Here is a 26,544-nt window from a genome sequence, read left to right on the forward strand (position 1 = left end):
AAGTGCTGGGGTTATAGGCATGAGCCACTGTGTCTGGCCTGGATTTCATATCTTATTTAAATCCTATATTCAGATTGTTTTGTTTTAAAATCTTAAAATTTTTCTCTTTGTTGTCTCATTTGGTTAAAGTGCCAAGTTTTTTTTTTTTTAATTGGAGGGGTCCTTATTTGTTTTTATCAGAATGGAACAGTTAAGAAATTCACCTTTTCCCAAGGAATGTACTTATATCAGAGTTATGTGTAGTTTTTACAAGTTCACTGGCCCACCTTTAGGAATTTTAAGTACATCCATATAGTGCAACTTTAATTCTGCTTGTTGATGGTGTTAATGTGTATGAGAGCCTTAGATTTAATGTTGAGTACTCGAGAGAGCAAGAGAGTGTACAAGGAGTGGATAGGCACAAAGTATTTGAACACATTGTCTTACATGTTTTCATGATGGCCAGGTAAGCTCTGTCTTTGCATTTTCTGGAAAAGTGTGTAAGGTTATAATGAGCACTGGTTTTTTTATTTTATTTTATTTTATTTTATTTTTTGTAAACTTAGTACTTTGAATTAGTCTAAAAGATGAACCTGGGTTTCAGGAATAATGAAGAGGTGAACAGGGAGTCATAATGTTGAAACTGGACATTCAGAACTTTCTAGCATGATTTCCTTATTTTTCAAAGAGCGGAAGAATCCCGTCGTTTATCATGTTCTGGTTGGACTCCTTTCTTACTGTTTGCTGGAGTTGAACTTAAGAGCTATGGTGTCAACCCTCCTGTAATATCTCAGGGGAGCTCCTAGTGTGGGGCTGGTACCATGGCTCACCCTCCAACCTTTTCTTCTTCACTTCAGCCTCCAGCTCTGAGCTTTCCAATCCCCAGAGTAGCAAATGTTGAAAGAAGTTGCACAGATAAGTATGTGGTGGGGAAAGCCGGGGGAAAAATGGTACTGTCATCAGTATTTTGAGGGTGAATGTTGGGCCATTTTATCAATGAGTCATTTTATTAGTTTAGAAATACAAAGTTTGTTATAAATTATTTTTCTCATAAAACTCATAAATTGTTTAAAAAAATAGTGTAGAAAAAATAATTTTAATTCTTGTTAGATGTGAAATAGGAAAAAACCTTAATAAACTATTAATATTATAATGCAAAGGAAGGTTCTTAAATTTTTTTAAACTTTATATTCTCCACAGTTTATATAACAGGTCCAGAAAACCCATGTTCAAAAAAGAAGCTAAAAAAAAAGTTGGGCAAGGCGTAAGTCCATAGGCTATAATTTTGCCATATGTAACTTGGTCTCAGAAGGAGGCAAGTTTTGGTTTTCTTCCACTAGCTTTAGATGTGCTATTTTTTCCCGAGGTGTTAGGCAGGTAGCTATGTTTTTAATCTTTACAAAAATACAAACTTCAAACATCTTCTTCCTTGAAGTCTTGACAGGAGGACTGGAACATTTCTACCAATCTCTAGGTTTGAAGTTAACAAAAATAAGTATAGATACCTGGTACATAATTCAGCAAATATTTGTTGAACGAATGAAAAAACTCATCACATCCTGTGTCCTCTGCGTGCATGCGTGTGTGTGTGTGTGTGTGTGTGTGTGTGTCTGTGAGAGAGAGAGAGAGAGAGAGAGAGAGAGAGGTCAACACTCCTGGCATTTTCTCCTTCTCTGCCTTGCACTGGAAATAATGATCTAAACATTACAGATTTAATTTTGTAGGGATGTAGCTCTGGGTCTTCACTACCAAACTTTTGAGCTTCTTCTCAGAAAACTTTCAAAACTTGTTTCTTTTGTTCTCCTACATCTATTCCATATAATTCATGTTCGTGTGATTTATAGATTTTTGCACATACAAGACATTCACATTAAACCCAAGAAAAACGGACTCTTAAGATGGCCGATGGTTGCTAAATTTCTTGAGAGAAAGTATGTGAGGGTTAAAAGAGATTGGGGTACTAGTGTATTTGGTATTTCAGATCTCAAAACAAGTCTTCGAAATACTTCTCAGCAATTTATCTCCCTTTTTTTCTTGAGTTTTTTTAGATAACTGGGAGCTCTATACAAACACATCTCCCTCAGCAAAGTACATCCCGTTTTTTTCTCAATATATAGTCATATTCCCTTCCTTCCTCCCTCTTTATCAGACCCATCTTTGCCTACCCTCTTTTAAGGATTTAAAATATTCTCATTAGAATATTTTCCTTCTTTATGCATAGAGGATTTGTTTTGTATTCTAAATGTAGAAATTTTCTACTGCTATATGTCATTCCATTTGTATTTTATAGTTTTACATCCTAATATTTAAAGATAAAGTACTACTTTAATTTCAGGCTCTATTGTGTGAGTTCTCAACTCTTTTTTTTTTTTTTTTTTTGAGATGGAGTCTTGCTCTCTCACCCAGGCTGGAGTGCAGTGGCGCGATCTCCGCTCACTGCAAGCTCCGCCGCCTCCTGGATTAACGCCATTCTCCTGCCTCAGCCTCCCTAGAAGCTGGGACTACAGGTGCCTGCCACCACGCCCAGCTAATTTTTTTGTATTTTCAGTAGAGACGGGGTTTCCCTGTGTTCGCCAGGTTGGTCTCGATCTCCTGACCTCGTGATCCGCCCGCCTCAGCCTCCCAAAGTGCTGGGATTACAGGCGTGAGCCACCGTGCCGGCTGAGTTCTCAACTTTTAACTTCTTATTGCTCATAAGAGGTACCAATTATATTTAGTTTTTTAGTTTGGTATATGTGTACTTTTTTCCTGTGGATTAGCACTTTTTGAATAATTAGAATTTTGGTTTTAGGATGATGCACTTAGCTTTTAAAGCTTATGTATTGATTGTTGAAGTGTGAATCTATATAAAGCATATTGGTGCAGCACATTTTAAGATTCTAGAAAACCACAAAGTAGTTTATTCATGTTGAAACATACAGAACTTATTCTCTCTAGATCAGAGTCAAACTTGTGGAGGCATTTGTAGCATTTTGGTAACACTCCCTAGAGAATTTGCAGACTTTGGGAGTGCATATTAAGGGATAACGTACATGGCTTTTCGGATTATTTTCTGAATAATCAGCTTCAGACACCAAATTCTAGTTTTCGGGTTGGGAAAGAGCGATGTGTTTTTTCCACCCTCCCCTCTCCCCACCAACACACACACACACCCTCCCCATCTTTCAGATATAGGCCATCTTATTTTATTGGATGAGCCCCCCAAAAATACACAGAAATAATGCTAAATATTTCTGTAAACCTTGGAAAGGACTCTGCCAGGATATTTATCTACTCTCCAAAAAAATGATTGTGGAAATGTTTGTATAGGTCCATACTTTTCTACTAAAGCCTGTTTCCAACCAGTCATAGATTTTTGTGTGTGTTTCTACATGTTAACTATCTTTGGTATTCATTAAGGCCTTTATTGCTTCTTTATGGTCATTCTGCATTGGCTAAAAATATGAAATGAGTTGCTCTTATTTGTTTCCATGCTATTGATTTGATGATTTGTAATTCTAGACTTTAAAATTTATCTGAATCTTCGCTTTTCTTAGATCCATCCTAAGCAAATTCATAAACTTTTCATTATGCATATATCATATTAAAAATATGAAACCACAGTATTCCAGAACTAGGAGGACTTGAATTTGTTTCTCACGTGAAGAGAGAGTTTTGTTTTGTTTTGTTTTGGTAAAGATTTCCAGGTATTAATGTCTTTGTTCTTTAAGAAGCTAGAATTTATTTTGTGCAGTGTAGGTGCCTTTCTGTCCTTTACTTAAGCACTCCCCTTTTTAAAATTCTTTTTCAAAAATTAAAATATAATTAGAATTATTTATAGTAGTTGTGAAGCAGGATAAGCAGTTTAAAATCCTATCGCGAAAAATACTACTAAAACAAAAATATCTTTCTTAACAAATATTTCCAGGTTGTAACAATATAATATTTGATATAGGAATATTCTACTTCCATAGAATTTGGGCAGTCTGTGAGATTTTTACCTATCATATTTTTCCTTTAAAGGGCAATTATAAAAACACCAGATTGTCTTCAGGTATTAGGATTCCTCATGATTGGTTTCAGATGTTGATTGGCTACACCTTGATAAAAGGCAGCTGAGTGTTAATGGCAGTTGGCTGTGATTTTCTGTTAAGTTTCTGCCTATTTTATAGACAAGAACTTGTGCATATTTGTATATTAAGTGTTTGTTGATACTGAATATGGAATTCAGAGAGAAAGAAAGAAGGCAAATTCTAAATTACTCAGATCTCCATTAGGAAAACAGTGCCTGAGAAAGGAACACTTTTTCCCTGTTCTCAGGTACTGTATATCTTGCAGTTCGCACTCTTCATCTTGTATAATGCAAAACGAGTACAAACTCTGCAGCTGGGAGTGAAAATGTGGTACTCAGTATGAAGCGGTGAAGGAGACAATTGATTTTACCATGTGACACCTGTATCAACATGTTAGCAGTAAAACTCCTCCCTGCATTAGAGAATCTACAATAAAAAGTTGCTACTAGGGAATTGTTTTTGTTTTAACACAAGTTCTAAATGTGTCCTCTATATGTAATGCTATAATGTCTACATTAGACCTTTTATAATGAAATTAAGAGTTTGGTTATAATTATCCTAATTCCTTGAAGGGTTAAATTGTGTTCACTATATTTAAGTACCTAAAAATGTTAGTTCTTTGGGAACATAGAAACCGGGTATATATAACTTTTAATAGTTATTTCTACTTATGTGAAGCCCTCCTTGGATTTCTATTTGAGATGTGGTCTCACTCTGTCACCCAGGCTGGAGTGCAGTGGCATCATCTTGGCTCACTGCAACCTCCACCTCCGAGGTTCAAGTGATTCTCCTGCCTCGGCCTCCAAGTAGCTGGGACTACAGGTGTATACCACCACTCCCAGCTAATTTTTATATTTTTAGTAGAGATGGGGTTTCGCCATGTTGGCCAGGCTGGTCTTGAATTTCTGACCTCAGGTGATCCACCCACCTCAACCTCCCAAAGTGTTGGGATTACAGGCATGAGCCACTGCGCCTGGCGGATAATAATTTGTAATTGGTATAATTTCTTTTAAGTGTAACTTCATTCTCAAATTAATGCAACTTTCTGTAAAATACATGTGATTAGTCTTGTAGAGACTGGCTTTTGTCTCACATGTCTATAGTCAGTCATAATCAGTCCATTCTTGTTCTCGTGCTAAAGTGATCTTTTTGACACACATAAATATTCGAATTGCGGTATACCCTACTTACCATTGTTCACAGCATAAGGACCTCCCTCCTCCAACCAACTTTTTATTTGTTCCTTACCTTTTTTCCCTTTACAAATTCAAGAACAAAACACGCATTAAACTATTAATTGTATATTTGAGAGTCAGTGTACTATCATGGTTAAAAAGGGGGACTCTAGCAAATTGATCTGGGTTCAAAACCCATCTCCGCATTTATCAGATATATAACCATAGGAAGTTAACCTAACTTCTCTGGTCCTTAGCTACAAAATAGGGATAGTTAATTTTTCTTACTTTATAGCATTATCTTGATAATTACATAAAAAAATAAAATTTAAAGCACTTAAAATATTGCCTGGTGCAATAATTTATTATTTTATAGTTACAGTTATGATAAAGTGTTTTCAGTGACTGTATAAAACAAGAGTCCTAACTTAGTGTGAAAGTTTCAAAGAATGGGAGAAAGGGCATTTTAAGTAGCCGTATCAGCATATGCAAAGACCATGACATGGAAACTACCTTGTGTTCTGAGTAACTGAAGGTATGGCAAGGGTTTGTGGTGTCAGGGGACTTAGGAGAGAAGTCAGAGGTTGCAAACATCTTATAAGCCTTATTGATTTGGGAGTGCTGTTGAAGAATTTTTATCAGCAAGTCCATGAAGATAAGAAATTTTTACTTTAAAAAATCACTTTGATATGGGAGAGTAGAATTGAGGGGAAGAAGAATAGATTAATAAAGACCTGTTTGGAGGCTACTGGAGTGGCTTGTTCTAGTGTATTAGTCTGTTCTCACGCTGCTAATATAGACATACCCGAGACTGGGTAATTTATAAAGGAAAGAGTTTTAATTGACTCACATGACTGGGGAGGTCTCACAATCGTGGCAGAAGGCACATGAGGAGCAGTCACGTCTTACATGGTGGCAGGCAAGAATGAATGTGTGCAGGGGAACCCTCCTGTATAAAACCATCAGATCTTATGAGACTTATTCACTATCATGAGAACGGCACAGGAAAAACCCGCCTTCATGATTCAGTCACCTCCCACAGGGTTCCCCCCAAGACATGTGGGGATTATTACAGTTCAAGGTGATATTTGGGTTCGGACACAGAGCCAAACCATATCAGCTAGGAAATGACAGTAGAGATGAAAAGATACTGATGATATAAATAATTTCAATAAATAGGTAGGATTGGTTTGATCAACTTGAATTTTAATTGTTGAAGATCACGAAGGTTACAGACAGCATTTTTAAGAGTTAAAGTGACCTTTTTCAGAGATTATCATGAACAGTAACAACTGTGAATAGCGAAAATTAAGCTGAAACATAAGATTTGTGTTGGGTTCTAAGATAACTAGTGCTGCAAAGTCATGTTGAGGTGATGATCTCAGGGATTTTGAGCTGCATCCTCTATTTAGCTTCAGGCCTTGCCTCTTACTTCGTGGGTTCCCTAATTGCTATTCATCCTGCCTGTATCAGGGACCACTTTACTGTCTTCTCTAACGTTCTTGGTTAGATTATCTGAAGTTTGTGGTTTTTTTGGTAAATTTCTATGATTATTCTGATTTACCACATTTGGCTTTGAAATACTGTATTTAAATGTTAGGAATGTCATGCCTTAGGAATTCATAGCTAGTCTAAACTAAATAATGGAGGAGGAATATACTGGGAAAATCCAGCCAACTTAAGTGCCTCCATTACATCTTCCAGTTTAATTCTTTCTCTGTTACTTTCTGAGGCCAGTTCTTTTTGGGGATTCGGTTTGGTACAGAGGATTAGCTTATTTATCTCTGTATTTTTTATTTTATTTTAAATGCGGAGTCTCGCAGTGTCAGCCAGGCTAGAGTACAGTGGCACAATGATCTTGGCTCACTGCAGCCTCCACCTCCACCTCCTGGGTTCAAGCAATTATCCTACCTCAGCTTCCTGAGTAGCTGGGATTACAGGTGCACGCCACCATGCCTGGCTAATTTTTTTGTATTTTTAGTAGAGACAGGGTTTCACGATGTTGACCAGACTGGTCTTGAACTCCTGACCTCAAGTGAACCGCCTGCCTTGGCCTCCCAAAGTGCTGAGATTACAGGCACCGAGCCACCATTCCTGACCTCTGTGTACTTTTTAGAATGTGCTGCTTAGTTCTTATGAAATCAAAGGAAAGATTAAATGTCTTGATTAAACGTTTTAGATCTGTGTTCAAAAAACGTTTAAGGAACTTTGATTTTGCTACATGCATATATTCTTTCTTGGTAAAATCTCAATTTGTGCTGCTGCTTGTTCTTAGAAAGTCTGGTGTGAGTGTCAAGTAAAAAGGTGGTCACTTAACAAAGTAGATACAAGCACTTGACTTGTTTGCTTGAATAAAGCTGACAAATTGTACACACTAAAGATTCTAATGCTGTATATCTAATATATGATGAAGTCTGATTAAATTTTAAACTATAGCCGTATGTCACTTAACAATGGGAGTACATTCTGAGAAATGCGTCAGGCAATTTTGCGAATGTGGACCATACTTACACAAACCTGGGTGACATAACCTCTTGCTCCTAGGCTGTAAACCTGTACAGCATATTACTATACACATTCTGTAGACAGTTGTAACACATTGGTATTTGTGTATCTAAACATACCTAAACACAGAAAGGACACAGTGAAATTAAGATAGAAAACATTTTTTTAAAAAGGTTACACCTATATAGGGCACTTATAAATGGAGCTTGCCGAACTGAAAGTTGTTCTGGGTAATTCAGTAAGTGGTGTGTGAATGTGAAGGCTTAGGACATTACAGTATACTACTGTGGACATTGGAAACACTGACACTTAAGCTACACTAAATTTATTTAAAAATTTTCATTCCTGAACAATGAATTAACCTTAGCTTACTGTAACGTTTTTATTTAATCTTTTGGACTCTTAACACTTGACTTAAACATGTACAGCTGTACAAAAATATTTTCTTCCCTTATATTCATACTTAGCTTTTTTCTATTTGAATTTTTTTGTTTTTTTACTTTTTAAATGTTTTTGTTTTGTTAAAAACTGATATACACACTCTTAAATTTGCTTAGGTCTATTAAGACATCACTAGGCAATAGGAATTTTTCAGCTTGTTTATAATCTTGTGGAACCACCGTCATATATATGGTCCACCATTGACTGAAATGTCATGCAGCACATGACTGTCATTTATTAAAATTTTTGTTTACCAAATTAACTTTTTAGCATACGTTATAACCAGTAATTTCAATGTATTTTGATACAATATTGACATACCTCTTTGAAATGTATAGAAATTGATTTCTATGTACGCTAACTTCTCTTCCAGGGAGAAGATGGGTATAGTTTAACCCTTTCATATCATCCATCCATCCATTCATACTATTTCTGCCTCAGAGTATATCCTTTGTCCAACTACTACTCACCACCCTATTTTCCTGCTTTCATTTTGTACCCTCTTTAGCCCATTCCTCATGGAGTAGCTAGGACCTTTAAAAAAAAAGAAAAATTAAATTACTCTTAAGCTTCCCCTAAATCCTCTCTTGATTTCCCATCTGACAAAGAATAAAATCCAGAGTTTCTCAGGCTTGCAAGGTGCACTATATGTTCTAGCCACAACCAGCCTCTCTTAACATCAGTTCCTACCCTTCACCACCTAAGTTCATGCTGCTTGAGCCATACCAGTGAGGGGCTTACGGACCCTGTGAACTGACTGCTTTTCCTTCAAGCATTTGCCTGGTCAGTTACTTCTCTGCTTGTTTTCATCCCAGTCTTATGTTCCCTGATTATTTTAAAATACTTCTACCTTGTTCCATCATTCTATGTAGAATAAAGGACAGGCACTTTAAATAAATCTAGCTTTATGAATAATCCGTGTTGTCTTTTCCCTTGTGATTTTGCCATGGATTAGAATTCTTTGTCTCATACCAGTACCCATCTCTGGATGGGGGCTTGCATTCGTCGGGGAGAAGTAAAACACCCTTACTTCTCCCTCCCTCCATCCGTCTCTCTCTCTGTCTCTCTCTTGTTTTGTTTTGTTTTTTAATTATTTGCCAAAGTCATGTAAAAATAATTAGTATTGTCACTGACGTGTAATTTCTGTGCCAAGGCACACAAAACGGAAATTAAGTTTAGCATATTTTCTTTCTTCTCTCTCTCTCTCTCTCTCTCTCTCTAACACACACGCACGCACACATGTGCGCACACAAAGTGACTCTTGAGAAAATCTGCTATTGATGGAAAAGGAACATTTCTTCATTTTCTTTCATCTGGAACATATGTTTAATTTTGCCTTCAAACCTTTTTGCAAGGTATTAAGCATAAAAGTTAAATCTATACAATTAACTTCAGTTTGAGAATTCTAGGAGTCTAATGGTCTTGATGATAAGTGTTATACAAGCAGTGTCAAAAGAAGAGTTTATCAATTTGAGCTTATTTATGTGTGTAAAATTTGATGAGAGAGGCCTTGACATTCACCTGAAACTTTATTGAATTATGTACGTTTTATGCATTTTCCATGTTTATTCTTTCTTAGAATTAGAGCTCAGTAGTAAAAGTTCTGTAAAGATAATTAAATGTATCTTCAACTTTCACAAAACAAACTTCTAAAATCTTATGTGTATTGAATCTTAATTTGCAAGCTCTAAAGTGATTTTTTGCCACTGTTTGCTTTTTGAAATTACTCACTAAGAAACATCTATTTTCCCTCTAGCAGGGGCTACTTAGGGAGCTGGTGGATAGGCATGTGGGATCCTAGTCTGAAATAACAGAGTTACAGAATAGCCTTCTGTAATTCACCAGGAGTCTGCTTCACAAAAAAAGATTAAGTACCTGTGTTCTAATAAATTGTTAGACCCTTAAAAAATATCTTTGTTTATTTCACACCTCCAGCAGTTACTCGCCTAAAAACATATAGCAAAGTACTTTATTTATTCCTGACTGAATAGGTTTTCAGACCTTGTTAGGATGAGGTCAGTCAAATAATTAAATTTCCTACATATTTAACAGGGAACTTAAAATATATAACAAATGTTACACATCATAGGTGCTTTCAACAGAGTTAAATATAAAGTTTGGCCTTTAAAGTCTGCAACATAGTTCACCACGTCTACTGATATATAATAGTGACTACAGCATTTTTTGAAATGAGACATGGAAATTGTTCACTTATTTATAATGGAAGAAAATATTCTTTGTCATAAGGAATGTACAAGACAGATACCAAATTTGAGATGAGTTTTCCCCAAAAATGTACTTGTGAAAAGACATAGTCACCTTGTATTCAAGTCTTTAAAATCTCTCCTCTCATTAACATTGGTTTACCTTGATTTTCAAAGTACTGTTAGGAGAAAGACACATTGACCTTCAATAACTTTAGTCAGTTAATAGTTTTGGTAATTTTATAGAGGTCACGTTTTAAAAATGATTAAAAATAAAAATTAGCACAGAGTTTAATAATTACAGTTGGCCGTTCATACCCATGGGTTCTGCATCTGTGGGTCAACCAGCTGCAGATTGAAAATATTTGGGGAAAAATAATGGATGGTTGTGTCTCTACTGAACATGTACAGTCTGTTTTTTCCTGTAATTATTCCCTGAACAATACAATGACTATTTATATAGTATTTACATTGTATTAGATATTATAAGTAATCTAGAGATGATTTAAAGTATATGAAAGGATGTGTGTAGGTTATATGGAAATATTATAAGCCATTTTATGTGAGAGACTTGAGCATCCGTGGATTTTTTTAATCCATGAGGGAAGAGGTCCTAGAACCATTTCTCCACAGATAACAAACAACAACAATTTATGTTGGTGTGAGCTCAAAATTGCTAACGTTGGATGTTACAAAGACTGGAAAAGCAAACAAATACACAGATTATATCATTGAAATAATTTTACACCAGTATGATCAATGAAAATTTGTACTCCAGTTATGTTAGTAGGTACTTGCTTGAGATAAAATTCTAGTATGCCACTATATATACACTGATTCAAAAAATGGTATATTTCAATAAATTTAGATTGTAAGGAAAGATGAATGCTTGGGAAAACAGATAACTGTGAAAATAAGGTGATGGCAAATACACAAAGGTGGAAGATGCATGTGAAGATTTTGAATAATTAAACCTAAACTTAATTTAAAAAAAAAATCTATGTATGGGAAAATGATATTTGGGGTTGCCATTTTTGAAGAGTAAGTGATACTTAGTTTTTTTAAAGGAAGTGGAATTGTTAAGATAGGCTTTATGTGATTCTCCTACTTTTAGGGTCTGGAAATAAACATCTAACACTTTATTGTTATAATCAGATTTATGACTTTATCATATGCCCCACTAGCCATTAGTTGATCAATTTCTGTACCTTAACAATGCTCCCTTCATGTTCTGTTTTCCATGTAGGAGTAAGGTAAAACTGAACATTTTCCAAACTATTACCCTTGATAAAAGTAATATTTTTGTTTAGGTGACAAACAGCATGTTTGGTGCTTCAAGAAAGAAGTTCGTAGAGGGGGTCGACAGTGACTACCATGACGAAAACATGTACTACAGCCAGTCTTCTATGTTTCCACATCGGTCAGAAAAAGATGTAAGTTAATCAGTTGTGTTGTATTTTTTCAGCAATGTAAGTCTGTGTCTGAGTTCCTGAAAAACAGCATATCAAGCGCAGAATACTGTCTGTGGTTGAGGGACAATCTTTTCGGCACAGTGCTAGTCCCTTTGGTGCTTGTATCCTTTTGGGATACAAAGACAATGAACTTGTATTCTAATGGGGAAAATAAATATCCCATGATTCTCAAGTTGGGATATGGTGATAATGTGGTAGAAGTACTCAAAGACATGGAGTAAACATGGTATAACTTCTAGATCACTGATTTTTTTGTTTGTTTGTTCAATATGGGAAATAATTTGTTTGATATTAAAACAAATGCAGATATAGAACAGAAAGCAGATTTATGCAGACTTGAAGATACAATGGCAAGCTGCAATAAAACTTTATGCTTACTGTGTCATCTAGCTGTAATTCTAGACCTCAGGTGTATCTCTCCTCTGTTCAGCCATTAGGATACTACAGTAGCAAAAATTTGGAAGAACTGTATTCAAAATGTGATGGATGATATAGAGATATGAATTAAATGCTTTGGAAGGCTAATAGTTCAATAATCCCATTTGAGATAAAAGGATTTAGAATGTAACCAAGTCATAATTAGCAAATTTATAAAATATTTTAAAAGGAATGTAATTATTAAAATTCTGTTAAGCTACTTTATACACTATACACTCTAGTCACACCAGTTGCGTTCTTATACTTCGTACACCTGCCCAACTTTTTTACCTTTCACACCTTTATAAACTTGCTATGTCTAATTTCCTTATGTATAAAACAATCTACTGTAGTTATTAACCTAATGAGATTTTTACTGATGTTTGAAGTATTTATAAAGTTCTAAGATATGTAACAAATGCCCTCGTTTTTCTTTGAAGTTGATCATTAGTAAATCACTTCCTTTGTCTTTGCAGAATTTCACAAATCGGCTTAACCTACTAGGTTTATGCTAGGACATTTGTTATTCTGTTTTGGTATTTTCCTTTTTTATTTTGATTTGAACATTTTTGTGTCATTTTGGAAACAAACTATCAATGGCATTATTGGGCTTTTTTCAACTAATGTGTGTTGTGGCTTTGTTCATAATTAGTGTGTAGTTTAACAGCTTGTGGAATAATGCCATCTAATTTTCTGTTATCTTACTGCCCTTTTAGCTATGTGCTATGTAAGTTATAATTGAATTATTATTTACACAGGTTTCTATTTTAAGTGTTGACCTTGTAAATAAAGAATTTGGGATATATTTTTGATAGTACAGCTACAAAAACAAAAACCTACAATTTGTGTGTATTGCTGTGATTATATAATGAAAGTTAAGTTTGCTTGTAAAATGTTAATGAAATATTTATTACTGATGAATGCATTTATTCTAATTAGGAAGATAGGAAGCTTTCAGATTGAAATCTAAAATAAAGTATATAAAGAGAATGAATGACAGAGATATATGTCTTCTCAAAAGCAGAAATACTATATGTCTAAATTTTAAAATCAGAATTAGTATATATACTTACACACATACTCACAAATGTTGGCCACCATTCTGATCCAGTTGGTTGTCACAGAAGTAACAGAATGATTTGCTCCACAAAACCTTTTTTAAAAAAACATTAATTAACAACATAGTATGGCATAGGAATTAAGAACTTGGACTCTAAAGCAATACAAATATGTGTGTTTGGATCCTGACTTTGCCTGTTAGCCAGAACTTCAACAAGTCTCAGTTTCCTTTTCTGTAAAAATGGGAGTAATAATATATTCCTCATAAATTGGCTGCTGTTGCTGTTACTTTTTTAAAATTACAAAATAGCACAGGGAAATTATACAAATTTTTAAAAATACACTTGAAGAAAAATTACCTATAATGCTCTCAGAAATAATTAATTGCTAAAATTCTGATTTTATGTTTAAAATATTTTTATTGAAAAATATACGATTATTTAAATCTTCTGGGTCATACAGACATATTTTCCGTCAAAAAGTTTGTACCAGTTTTTACTCTAATCACCACTCTCCATGCCAACAAGAATACCAGCAATTACATTTAAGTCTTTGCTAATAGAAAAGCTTATTGTTTTCATGTACATACTGTAAAACATCATTAATTTTACACACACACACAGTGTAATGTGTCTTTTCCACATAGTTATTGGTCATTTGTATTTCTTCCTTTGTGTACCTATTTTGTGCCATTTTCTATTTCTCTAGTGAGATCTTAAGTCTTACTCGTTTGCATTCTCCATGTATTGAGGATAATAACCTCTTGTCATTCATTACAAATATTTTCCCAGTTTTTACCTTTAATTAATGGTATTTGTAGTATACGTATATGTATCATTTTAATTAAATGTGATCCACCAGTCTTATTTTTAAATGGCTTCTGTTTTTGAGATCATACTTAGGAAGACATTTCCCAATTACTTTCTTATCATACTTTGTTCTTCACATATAATTTATGTCCATTAGAAATGTGTTTTGGTTTAACCTGTGAATTGCAGGGTTCCAAATACTTTTTTTTTCTACAAGCTTATCCAATTGCCCCGACAGCATTTATGCTTTAAATCATGGGTCAGAAAACTTTCCCTTAAAGAACCAAATAGTAACTATTTTAGGCTTTGTGGACCAAGAAGCAAAATCAAGGATATACATAAAATCATAACCTATTTTGTATAATAGGTCTTTATATAACCATCTGTAATGTAAAAACTTTTCTTAGTTCACGTATCTTACAAAAACAGGCAGTGTGCTGGATTTGTCCTGCAGACAATAATTTGCCCACTCCTGGGTTAGATCATTCATTTATGGCTAATTAAAATATCCCTTTATTATATGTGCTAGTGTCTCATACATTCTTAGGCCTGTTTCTAAGATCTTGTTCTGTTTACCATACTGATTCTGTGTCAGAACTACGTCATTGAATTGCCATAGCTTTGTAGACCATTTTAACGTCTTGGGTAAGAATCTTCCACATCCTTTTTTTAAAAAAATGGTTTTTGGTTATTGCACATTAATACCAATGTAGATGGTTTTTCAGAAGGATACTTCTCCCTTTAATCTTGTTCTTTATGCCTTTTAATAGGGTTTTACAGTTGCCATTTTCATTGCATTTTTCAGATTGGTTTTTACTGACCTATGGAATACTTTGTGCATTTCTTTTATAACAAACTGCCATGTAAAACTCTTTTATTAGTTTTTGGTGATTGAGAATGTAGGCCCTGGAAATCCTACTGTATGAATTTTTATGTCAGCTACCTGATTTGCTAGCTATGTGTCTTAGGACATCTGTCTCTGCGTGTCTCAGTTTTCTCATCTGTAAAATAGGAACTATAGTACATAGCTTATGGAGGATGTTTTTTTTTAAGTGGGAGAATAGTTAGTGTTTGTGAAGGGGGCACTGAAGTGACTGCTATAATTAAGACAGACTGTAGAAAATAGGTTAGCAGTTAATATTAAAAACCTTTAAAATGTAAACATTCCTTGAGTCAGTCATATGTCTTTCTGTAAATTTGTACTTCAGCTCTAACCTGACATTCAGACAATATAATATAATGCCATACTTTTTTTTTTAAATAAAAAATTTGGATCTCAAGTGTTTAACACTAAGGAATTAACTACATTGAGTATTACACTATTTTTCAAATGTTCCTTATGTAAGCTTAAGAATAGTTTAATGAAAATTGTTTGAAATACCTAGTAGATGCATATCGTCAGTTATCTGATTTGTAAGCTACCCTGTTCTGTGACTTAATGACTGTTTTGTTTTACTGCCTGCGTCCTCCCTTGCCCCTTTTCCCTTTTGTTCTTTTTTGTTTGTTTGTTTTTGGGGATTTTTTGAGTCAGAGTTTCGCTCTTGTTGCCTAGGCTGGAGTGCAATGGCAGGATCTTGGCTCGCTGCTACCTCCGCCTCCTGGGTTCAAACGATTCTCCTGCTTCAGCCTCCCAAGTAGCTGGGATTACAGGTGTGTGCCAACATGCCCAGCTAATTTTTGTATTTTTAGTAGAAACAGGGTTTCTCCTTGTTGGTCAGGCTGGTCACGAACTCCCGACCTCAGGGGATCTGCCCGCCTCAGCCTCCCAAAGGGCTGGGATTACAGGCATGAGCCACCGCGCCCGGCCTTGTTCTTTTTAATGTATTACCTTCTCATAGTCTTTCCTTTTTTTGTGCCTGTTTGCTACATTTCATTAGTTTCATGTTTTAAGTCATTCGTTTTCCAATTTTAAAGGTTCTTTAGCTTCTCTCTAGATCTGGAACTCTATGTGTGTGCATGCATATGCTTTCTTCCTTTTTCTTTGTCTCTTTTTCTCTTTGTGGATATGATACAGTTAAAGTCATAATTCATTTGTGGTTTTTGTCCTGGAATAATAACATAGTGCTAGGAATTATGTTATCACCATAATTTTGAGTATATTATATAGTCTTTTAAAAATAATATTTTAAAACTTAAATATTATTTTTTAATTGCTGTCATGGTCAGGGAATTTTTATGTAACAAAATTTTTTTGTATTTCCTTGCAACAATTTGTGGATTTCTTTGACATTCTGTGTATTAAAGGATAAAGAAGCTCTGTGATGGGTTAGGGAAATAACCAGAATCACATTACTATTTCTTCTAGTTGCTTCCTGCTTTTTATTGTTGTTTGACTGCTGTGTGCATTATAGATTTCTGAGAGATTTGGAAGACCTGATTATTTTGATGATTTTAGAGTGTGCTTTAACTTGTTGTTTTCACCTTTCTATTAATCTTTTTCTACCTTTTGCCACTCTTGAGAACACAAGTTCTACGCCTTATTTTACCTGGAATTTGTAAAGATAAACTTTTCTTTAGTACCCTGGGCAAAAAGTTATATAAATTAAGGGTATTATTTAATAAATTTCTCAGAGTCTGAATACCCGCCCTCACTCCTGTTAATGATAGTTCTGCAACTGAGGGGAAGATTAGATTATTAGCAGCTGCTGCTACCATTTATTGAGCACATACTATATGTCGTATTTTATTTCATTTAACCTTCACTTCAGCTCTGTGAGGTAGGTAGTCATTTTCATGTTATAGGAGAAACCGAGTATTGGCTGTTCCATAGGTAAGTGGCAGAACCAAGATTCAAACGCAGATTATTTCTGACTCCAAAACTAGGCTCTTTCTATTTGTGCCGCATCCCCTACTGTAATGTGTTTCTTGATCTAAAGTTTTATACTTTTCTAAGAAATTTACCTTTATATTATTAACTTTCAGAATTTAAAAAATATATAAATTTTGTTTTCTGTTAATAGTACTTACTGTTCTGTCAGTATATTTCTTGTGCGTTTTCTGTACTCATAAAAAGCATTTCTGTGACATTCACATTTCTTCACTGTGTGTTAAATCCATTTTTAACACCAATTTATTTCATGAAATATTGCCTTCAGAATTTAAAAGTACAGATTCTTAGGGATAGACTTTATAAGGAATTAGATATTTGCATTTTTGAAACATTTTGAGGCAGTAATTTTAACATATGTCTGTATAGCTGATTGATGCTTATTTTACATGAATGTGTTGAAGGTTATAAACTCTTAAATTTAACGTTAAACTACTTTTATTATTCCTGTAAAGCTGTGTTTACTAACCGCTTTCATGTAGTGGCACATAGAGAAAATTATATTTAATATTACACACTGTGGTAAGTGAACCACCCTACCGCTCTCGATGTCAAGTAGTTGGCCTGGGGACCCACCGCCTCTTTACCTTCATGCTCTGCTTCCCCTCCCTACTTACTCCCTCCTCCCATTTTGAGAGGGCAGATACTCAGGCATACTTGTAACTCATGGATGTATAATCAGTGTGAGAAAGTAGACTAAAATGTGTGTTGTCTGGAGTTAACTATTCAATAAACATAAATATCTGATGAAAAATGTTTTAAGTGTTTTGACAATATTCACATTATGGATTGTTTTAAGTCATGCATTTATGTTGGCCAACACCTTATATTTGCAGCCTTTAGAAACAACTATACTTTTTTATTTATAGCTTATAATGATAGAAAATCATGATTCTTATGAATTTTATATAAATCTTTTACCTCCCTTTTTTGATGGTTGATTTGTATTACTATTAGGAAAACCAGATTTTAAGATATCAAGCATTATTTGGAATAAAGAAGGCCACTACATAATCATAAAATAAAACTTACTAAAAAGGATAAAACTTCCTTTCTTTTTTTTTTTTTTTTTTTTAATTTTACTTTAAGTTCTAGGATACGTGCGCAGAACGTGCAGGTTTGTTACATGGATATACATGTGCCATAAACCTTTTCCCTTGTGTGATTGACTAAAGCTTTATTATATGTTCTTGTTCTTGCAATTTAGAAATGAACTTTTAATATACTTAACAAAATATTTTCAGTTAATGCAGTAACAGTAATCTATAATACCTAAGAAAAGAACTTATCAGGCATCTTTTGATCTGTTGGGTTATACTTGGGAAAGAATATACGGTTTAGTTGTATAGATAAAGAATGTTAGTTTAATTGTCTAGGTTACACATCCTCTGGATTTGGGAGGGAATATTTGTAAGGTTTGATGCTTTTTTGTTTGTTTGTTTTGTTTTGTTTTGTTTTTTAGAATAATCACTACTGTCTTATTAATATTACTGCTTTTTTTTTTTTTTAGAGTGGTGTATAACTCAGCCCTACCTCAGGAGTGTCTGATGTTTATCATTGGTCTAAAACTATAGTTGTATAAAAAATTTTTGCAAACTTTAGTATAATTAAAACAACTTAGAATTTTGACATGAAAAAAGTATGAAATGTATATTGTAAAACCTCTACCATTTAAATGTTTCACCTTGCAGCACCACAAGACAGGATGAGAAAATAGAAAAAACAAACAAAAATACTTGTTTCACTTCTTGGTTTTTCTAACTGTGTCAGTGTCAGCATGATTTCCCATCCCTGGAAACCACACATCAGCCTCTGATAGTTCTCTCTTTTATGAGTCTCCATTCTCCTCCTTTTCCGATTATACCCCAGCTAGTCAACAGGACATAAAATAACTCTTACTTCTACCACCAGAATGCCTCTTATTTTTAGTTCCACTTCTGCTGTTGTCATTTAGCATCTCAACATAACCCATTTCTGCTATTAGAGTTATCTTCCCAAAGCCCATTTTGATTGCCACTTTCTTGCTTAATATTATTTTTCTTTTTATTGCTATAGTTGGTAGCCATTCTTGTATGGCATTTATTTTGCATTCTTCTATGCCCTAACATGGGTGAGCTTTATCTCCGAATAGAGGTGAACTTTATCTCCTTTCATAGTTATCCTGTCACCACTGTTTATGTTCTCTAATAATATTACAAACCTTTATTTTTTTTTTTAACAACTGGATACTGGGTTTTTGTGTTCAATTTTTAAATTTTTGTTCAATTTTTTTGAATTTCAATAGTTTTGGGGGTACAGGTGGTTTCTGGTTACATTACTAACCTTTATTACACTTGTTACACTGCATATTCTTGAGGGAAGACCCCTTCATTGTATGAACCTAAATGTTACCACTCTGTGTATTCCTGATACCTTTGTGTAGCTCCAGTGATGTTTCATGTTTCCTTTAGAGCATTTACCACACTGTGCCTTAAAATATAATGAGTTGTATAATTCATTCTCTTTCCCCACTAGATTGTAAGCCCCTTGATGACATGGCTCATGTCTTATTTAATTAGGATGTTTTGATGGTTGTCTAATATAAGACAGGAAATACACAAATATGCACACACACATATTTTCATTTACTCAGCTTCAGTATTTACTTTGAGTATATAGCACTGCTACCTTCATTTCTATGAGGAATATAAAATGAATGTATGTTCTGTGAACATAATATATCTTCAAATAATTTACATCTATAAGGAAAAAAAATTGATGAAGTAAATTCAAAGGCATTGTACAAGCGCCATGAAGTTCATATCACAAATATATAAATTATATACCATATCTATATAATTTTATTTTTTTAACTTGCTAAGTGAAATAGTAGTGTTGCTATAGCTGAAGTTAGTGTGACTTTTAGAAAACTTACAGTATTAAATATTAATTTCATTTGCACAGTTTGGTTTTATCCAATTGTGATATTCTCTTAAGAAGCATGGAATCTATTATAGAATGTTTGTTTTATGTTTTTCTGAAGAATGAGAAAAAGTGTTAGATTTTCACATTTATGGTATGATTCACAGATTTGTAGAGTATAATTGCAATGCTCTGTTTTCTTTATGCTCTAATATAATTAATTTGTTTCTAGATGCTGGCATCACCATCTACATCAGGTCAGCTGTCTCAGTTTGGGGCAAGTTTATACGGGCAACAAAGTAAGAATTTTGTGTTTATTCTGGGATACTTTATTCAAAGAGAAAAATAAGTAACTACCAAATGAAGAACAACCAGTACTTCTTTTGTGGGTTTATTGTATGATTTAAAAGGAAAAATGTTTAATTTTCAGAGTTTTATTTTACTTACATAGCAAAATCTCATTATTTCAGACCTTATTGATCCTAAGGTTGCTATTACTTTGGATATAGCATAGAATGAAATTTATTTCAACATCTTTTATATCTGTAATTTTTTTGCAGTATTTTTGAAGAATTTGCTAAACAAACTAAAAATAGACATTCTCTGTTTTCAATTAAAGAAAGTTAAAAGCTTTTTTTAGTTTATTTGATTGGCTACTCTGTGTGTGTGTGTGTGTGTGTGTGTGTGTGTGTGTGTGTGTGGGCGTGTGTTTGTGTGCGCGCATGCGCGCCTGTTTAAGTAAGCTCATTACTTAGCGGTTTGTAAAATGTTCTTTGTTTCACAAATATTTCTGAAATATTTCTTCTTTTGCTTTAGCTCAATCTGGATATAGAATCTAGATTTTTGACTCAAAACAGTTTAATGCTTGTTCCATTTTGCAGGCTTCTATTTCTTTTAAAGCGCTGTAATACTTTTAAAGCGCTTAGCACAGAACCTAGTGCATAGTAAGTGCTCAATAAATGTTAGCTATTATCACATAAAATTTTTATAAAACTAAACAATAAAATATCTTTATATTTTATCAAATTAACTTCCCAAATTGTTAAATATTAGTGTGATTTTATCTCTGTTAATGTCAGATCTGTTGATCTCTCATTTCTGTTAATGTAATCTCTGTTAATAGAAGGGAATTAAAAGTGTTATAAATTCCCATCAGACATTATAGGATAATTGAATAACTGATGAAGACATCCGATGACTGACTATCTTAACCAGTTTCAAATAAAATCAATAATTTGATTTGGAACTCTCCCAGTATAATGAAAAGCAAAGTTTTGATAGGTATCAGAATAGTTTGTCATACCACTTTACCTTTCAAATTGATTCAAAGTGGGAGGATGAAACTTATTTTGTATACAAGCATGGTTTCCATTTACTTTTTCTGTCTATCTTTTGTGGCTTTTCTCTTTTTTTGCTATGGAAGACAATTTTGTTAATGTGGAATTAGTAGATAAAAGTTATTCTGTATTAACAGTTTTTCTCCAGTCAAACCAAGAAACATTTTCATAGCTTATTACATAAAAAATATTGTTGTTTATCTACAAATATTTATCCTAGTTGTTGAAGGACTATTATTAGCTAGTAATTTATTCTGCTTACCCTGTGTTTTAGTATGATTTTCACCCTTCTGGTAACCCTTACTATAGAAATATCTAGCTATTTTAAAGCTACCTTTTGCTACCTTTTATTTCTTTAGAGCAACTGCAAGGAACTTACTTTATCTTTTGGAAGACCACCATTTATCACAGCAGAAAGTAGATATGGATTGGAGAAAAATTGTATTTGAGAAACTAAGGTTATTTTGTAAAGGATAATGGCAATTACTATAGTTATAATTAGCTATCTGGATTTTTAAAAATTCTAGTCTAATTTTTTTAACCTACAAATGTGAAATTGTAACTAGGCTAAGATATGGAATGGGTTAGGTGTGAAATGCAGTTATGTCATTGGTGTGATAGATATTTATGTTTTTGTTTTTAAGGACATACAAAGATTAATACATGAGCAAATTTATTTTCATTAGAAAAAGAATTTTAAGGTACTTATTAGTTTAAAAAGAAGCCATGTATGGCAAACATTTTCCATTGGAGTTCAATATATTAAATCACTATATTCCTGTCACATTGGTGAAGCAACATTTGGAATGTATGGCTTACTCTTTTAAAATGACATTTTAAATGTTAGATAGAGTACAGAAAAATTGAACCTTAGATCAACTTTCCAAGATGTCAAGCTAGAAGCTATAACTAGTGGAGAAAGAAAGAGTCTAGGTTGCCAATTTCTGTCTGTTAGGACAGACCCAGGAAGGCCAAATAGGTCATTCAGCTGGTAGGTAATCTGAACAAACACCTTGTCAGACAGCAGAACACAAGCTACCACGTGGGGCTTGAGGGTTAAGGTTTTAATAATTTAAGTCAGAATGACAAACGTTAAGGGACTGACTTGAATGAAAGATGGAGAGAGAAGGAATTAGTAGGTGAGTGTAGATTAGAGATATTATTCTTTTTTTTTTTTTTTTTTTTTTTGAGATGGAGTCTCACTCTGTTACCCAGGCTGGAATGCAGTGGCTGGATCTCGGCTCACTGCAAGCTCTGCCTCCCGGGTTTATGCCATTCTCCTGCCTCAGCCTCCCGAGTAGCTGGGACTACAGGCGTCCGCCACCTCACCCGGCTAGTTTTTTTGTATTTTTTAGTAGAGACGGGGTTTCACCATGTTAGCCAGGATGGTCTCAATCTCCTGACCTCGTGATCCGCCCTTCTGGTCCTCCCAAAGTGCTGGGATTACAGGCTTGAGCCACCGCGCCTGGCCTAGAGATGTTATTCTTATGGCCACTTATAGTAATTGCACATTGACATTGGTGTAACTAAAAGTTCTTTTGTTTCCCAAGTGCATTGAGTACCACTATTAATTCTATTCAGTTGGCAAACTTTAATTGTAATTCGTGCCATTAAAATGTGAGATCTACTATCTATTGTGTGTTCTTGATGGTTAGAAAGGCTAGCAGTGGAAGAGATACAGAAGGAAGAGTGCCCTCTCTAGAAGTAAGAGTCACTGAGATTAAACAAGAAAGGGAGTTCATCTTGGAATAGATACAGAAGTGTTTAAACCTGGATTTGGCTAGATTTGGGTGGAAGTGATTATGCAGTGCCATGAGGTAGCCAGAGAATGCTGGCTATACTACACTCGTATGGTCTTCGGTTCTAGTATAGTATGATGGTATCCAAATATGTAAGAGACTTTTCATCCAAGAATTCATGTGAATACTGTGCATGGAATGATAACTATAGAAACCAGTGGGCATACTCTTGTATTCAAGTTGCATAATGTTTCCTATTTGTTATATTTTGTTCTCATCATCATTACAATGGAATGATGTTGAATGAAACAACATTATTCAAGGACCTGCTGTATGTTTTTTTGCCTAAAATCACAGTTTGCAAGAGCGATGAATGGCATTAAGTGAGGACTTCCTGTACACCTTACAGGCTTCAAGACCCATGAGCTCCCTTAAGCTGTCTCCTAGATTAGAATCAACAGGGAACCAGGAATTAATTTCTTCTGGATAGTCAAAGCATTGGAATTAAGTGGTTGATAGTTGCATTTACCTTTTCTTAGTTACCAACAGGATCTAGGGCCTTGTAAGATTGGAGAAAAAGGAAACTGTCATTTACTGAGTGCTTTCTATGTGCATGTTATCTTATAGGCACATAGCTTAGCAAAATATCTGGGTGAATTCATTATACAAATTTGTATCTGAATTCTCAGAGGACCCAGGTGTTTAGTTGGAAGAGGAACTAAATCTGTCTTTCTAAGTTCTGGACTCCTAGCTTGAGAACAATGACATAGTCTCATGCTTCCAGCAGACATTTCTTTAGCCTCCTGCTTTAAGAACACCTATGTGAAAGCTGTTTGCTTCATAGAGAACCCAGAGCACAGGTGGGGTGGTTCAGAAGTGATGCTATCAGCTATTTAAATAGGTGCATGACATATTTTGGTTGCTTTAGGAAATTGTAGGACCATTGAACAGATACTAAATGCTTAGTAATAAGTACGGAGTGCTCTGGGATTTCTTGCTCTCTCGAACACGTGTTTTATAGTTGGGGAACATAGGACATATTTATATGTAAAATATTAAATAACCGCCTATCATGCTAACACATAGATTAAAGATACCATGTGCAGAATGGTGTAGACAGACTTTTAGGGAGCAAAGTCTGTCTATACCATTCCCATTCTCCTTGAGGAGAACCAAAAAAAAAAAAAAAAGTTATCTATAGTGGTATGGAAAAGCTTCAAAAAGGTGGTAGGAACTAAAGTTGACAAATACTTATTGGGTCCCTACCATACATGTTCTGCCATGCTAGATACTGCAGATGTGTAGTAGAAGAGATCATCTCATTTATGCCATCTCTGCATAGTGTACCTACTGCTGTGGTGTTGCTGCATTATTTGTTGCATGTCTTCATTGCCTTTGTATCCTCAGTACTTTGCCTATGACAAGCACTCAGTAAATATTGAATGCATGATCAACAAGAGGCAGTCTCATATAATCTAGTAGGATAAGTACACAAATGATTTTACTATGTAGTAGAGTAAGAAGTTCAAGGTTATTTGGATATTTCAGATGAGATAGGGCACATTCAGGATGGTACAGCTGTAGACTATTTGGATATTTCAAAGGCAGGAGTAATCACGTATCTTGGAAAATGATTAGGAAAAGAATTTACTGATGAGATTATATTTGAGATTGGCATTGAACACACTGTGAGTAAACTTATTTTAGCAGTGGGAATAACATCCACAGCATGGGATAGATTTAGGAATGGCCTACTATATCAAGACAGGAGAAACCTGTTAGGCTATTAATACTGATTTCAGCAAGAAGTACAGTCTTCACATTTCTGAGAGATTTATTTCAAGATCATTGCTACTTTCCAAGTTTAAGAACACAGCTATAGAATAACATTTTCCACCATAAAACATCTGTTTTTGGTTTTTTGGCGAAAACTATCACTTCATTAGACTATCTTATTTTATCTTCACTTTTGGTACCACCTGTTGGCTTTCTTTCCGTAGGTATGTCTCATACACAGAGAGAGCTAATATTTACTGAGTATTATTTACTGTGTATCAGATGCAGTTTTAAGTATTTATGTGAATTAACTCATTTAACCTTCACAACAGCTCCATAAGAGGTTAAGGAATTTGCTCAGGGTTACACGGATAGTAAGTAGTAGAGCCAGGATTATATTACTTTGTAAGAGTAACTATGTGAACATGAGCTGAAAACATCAGTTTCTTTGAAACCTGAATGCCATGACCCTAGAAAGCCATTTGTACATAGTAGAAGCTACCAGTGTTAAATCCACAGATGCCAAGAATCTATTGAATTAAGACATTGTGATAGAATGTATTCATTCTAATAATTATGTATTTATTGGGTACCTACAATGAATGAGGTATTATTTCAAGATATAAGTAAGAATATGGCAAATAACAAATGTCCTGTTTTTATGGAGCGAGAGAGAGAGGGAATGTTACTACTCCTGCAGTAGTCCAGGGAAAAAAAAATAGGATGACTTGGACTAGTGGAGGTGTTGAGAAGTGATCAGATTTGGGACATTTTGTAGATAGAGCTAATGCGACTGGATGATGTAGGAGTGAAAGAAAGGGATCAAGAATGATTTCTAAGCTTTCAGACCTGCAAACCTTTGTGAATGAGTGCCACTAATCTAGAGCAGAAATTTAGGTTGAGGAATGTAGAGTGTACTTGGGAGATCCACACAGCTGTTCCACAGGTAAAGAGTCTGTGGCATTCCTCTAAAGATCCAGCCAGATGTTGAGACTCTCAGCTGATTTGAGCACAGCAGCCACTTCTTATAGCTGTTGAAGCCACTTAGCTCCATCCATGTTTCTTGTCTCATGCATTCTTAGCACATAGAAGGCAAAGCGTGTTCCTCCTTCAGGTGTATAACTTGTCCTTATTTTCATATATCTTGTCATTCTCTCAGACAGAACTATTGTAACATTTATACCCACCTGGCTCCCCACCACTGCCACCACCAGACACCTGGCTAAGTCTCATATGTTGTTTAATTCATATACTATCTTCTATCCCCTCCAGGAAAATTTTTCTGCTCCCAGACTCACTCTATTCCCAAGTCTGAGTTAGTTCTTACAAGCACTCAAACACTTCGTGTCTACTGCATGTAAACACCTTGGTCATAGCACTTATTTATTTTTAAGTAGTCTTTTGTATCTCTAGAACAAGAGAAGGGAAAGTATTCTTGGTGAGGAGTTAGGTATGAGTAGTAAAGGACAGATTTGAGGAAAGGAATAGAGAAAGAAGAAAGAAGATTATAAATCAGATATGTAGTATGTAAACAGTAAAATGTCCGTTAAGGTTAGAAAACATCTTTGGGTCTTGAGAGAATTTTAATACTATAGAACAGTGGTTCTCAACCCTGACTGCACCCATAGAAACACCTAGGGAATTTTTAAAATTTCACTGACATGATTGCCCAAAATCACAATGGCTGGAGAGGAGACCCAGACATAAAAGTTCCCTGGATGATGCAAACATTATTAACTACCATTAAAAAATGGAAAATGATATTGGTTGCAAAAAGGACATTGAAATAGGAGTCAAGAAATTGGATCATTGTCTTTATGCCTCATTACTTGTGATCTTGAGCAAGTCACT

General features: G+C 34.6%; 1 protein-coding gene across 5 annotated transcripts in view; it reads left to right on the plus strand.

The window, feature by feature from the left end:
- The window catches only part of CNOT2 (CCR4-NOT transcription complex subunit 2), a 109,455-nt gene that overhangs the window by 53,535 nt on the left and 29,376 nt on the right, over positions 1 to 26,544 (plus strand). For all 5 annotated transcript variants that reach the window (XR_003121748.1, XM_025401496.1, XM_025401494.1 and 2 more), the window contains 2 exons: positions 11,667 to 11,789; positions 20,074 to 20,140. Coding sequence is in view for 4 of the 5 variants with exons in the window: in XM_025401496.1 (XP_025257281.1) it covers positions 11,667 to 11,789; positions 20,074 to 20,140 (190 nt within the window). In the remaining variant the exon portion in view is untranslated. The remainder of the gene's footprint in view (positions 1 to 11,666; positions 11,790 to 20,073; positions 20,141 to 26,544) is intronic.

This window comes from Theropithecus gelada, chromosome 11 (genome assembly GCF_003255815.1).
Source record: "Theropithecus gelada isolate Dixy chromosome 11, Tgel_1.0, whole genome shotgun sequence".
NCBI classification, from domain to species: Eukaryota; Metazoa; Chordata; class Mammalia; order Primates; family Cercopithecidae; genus Theropithecus; species Theropithecus gelada.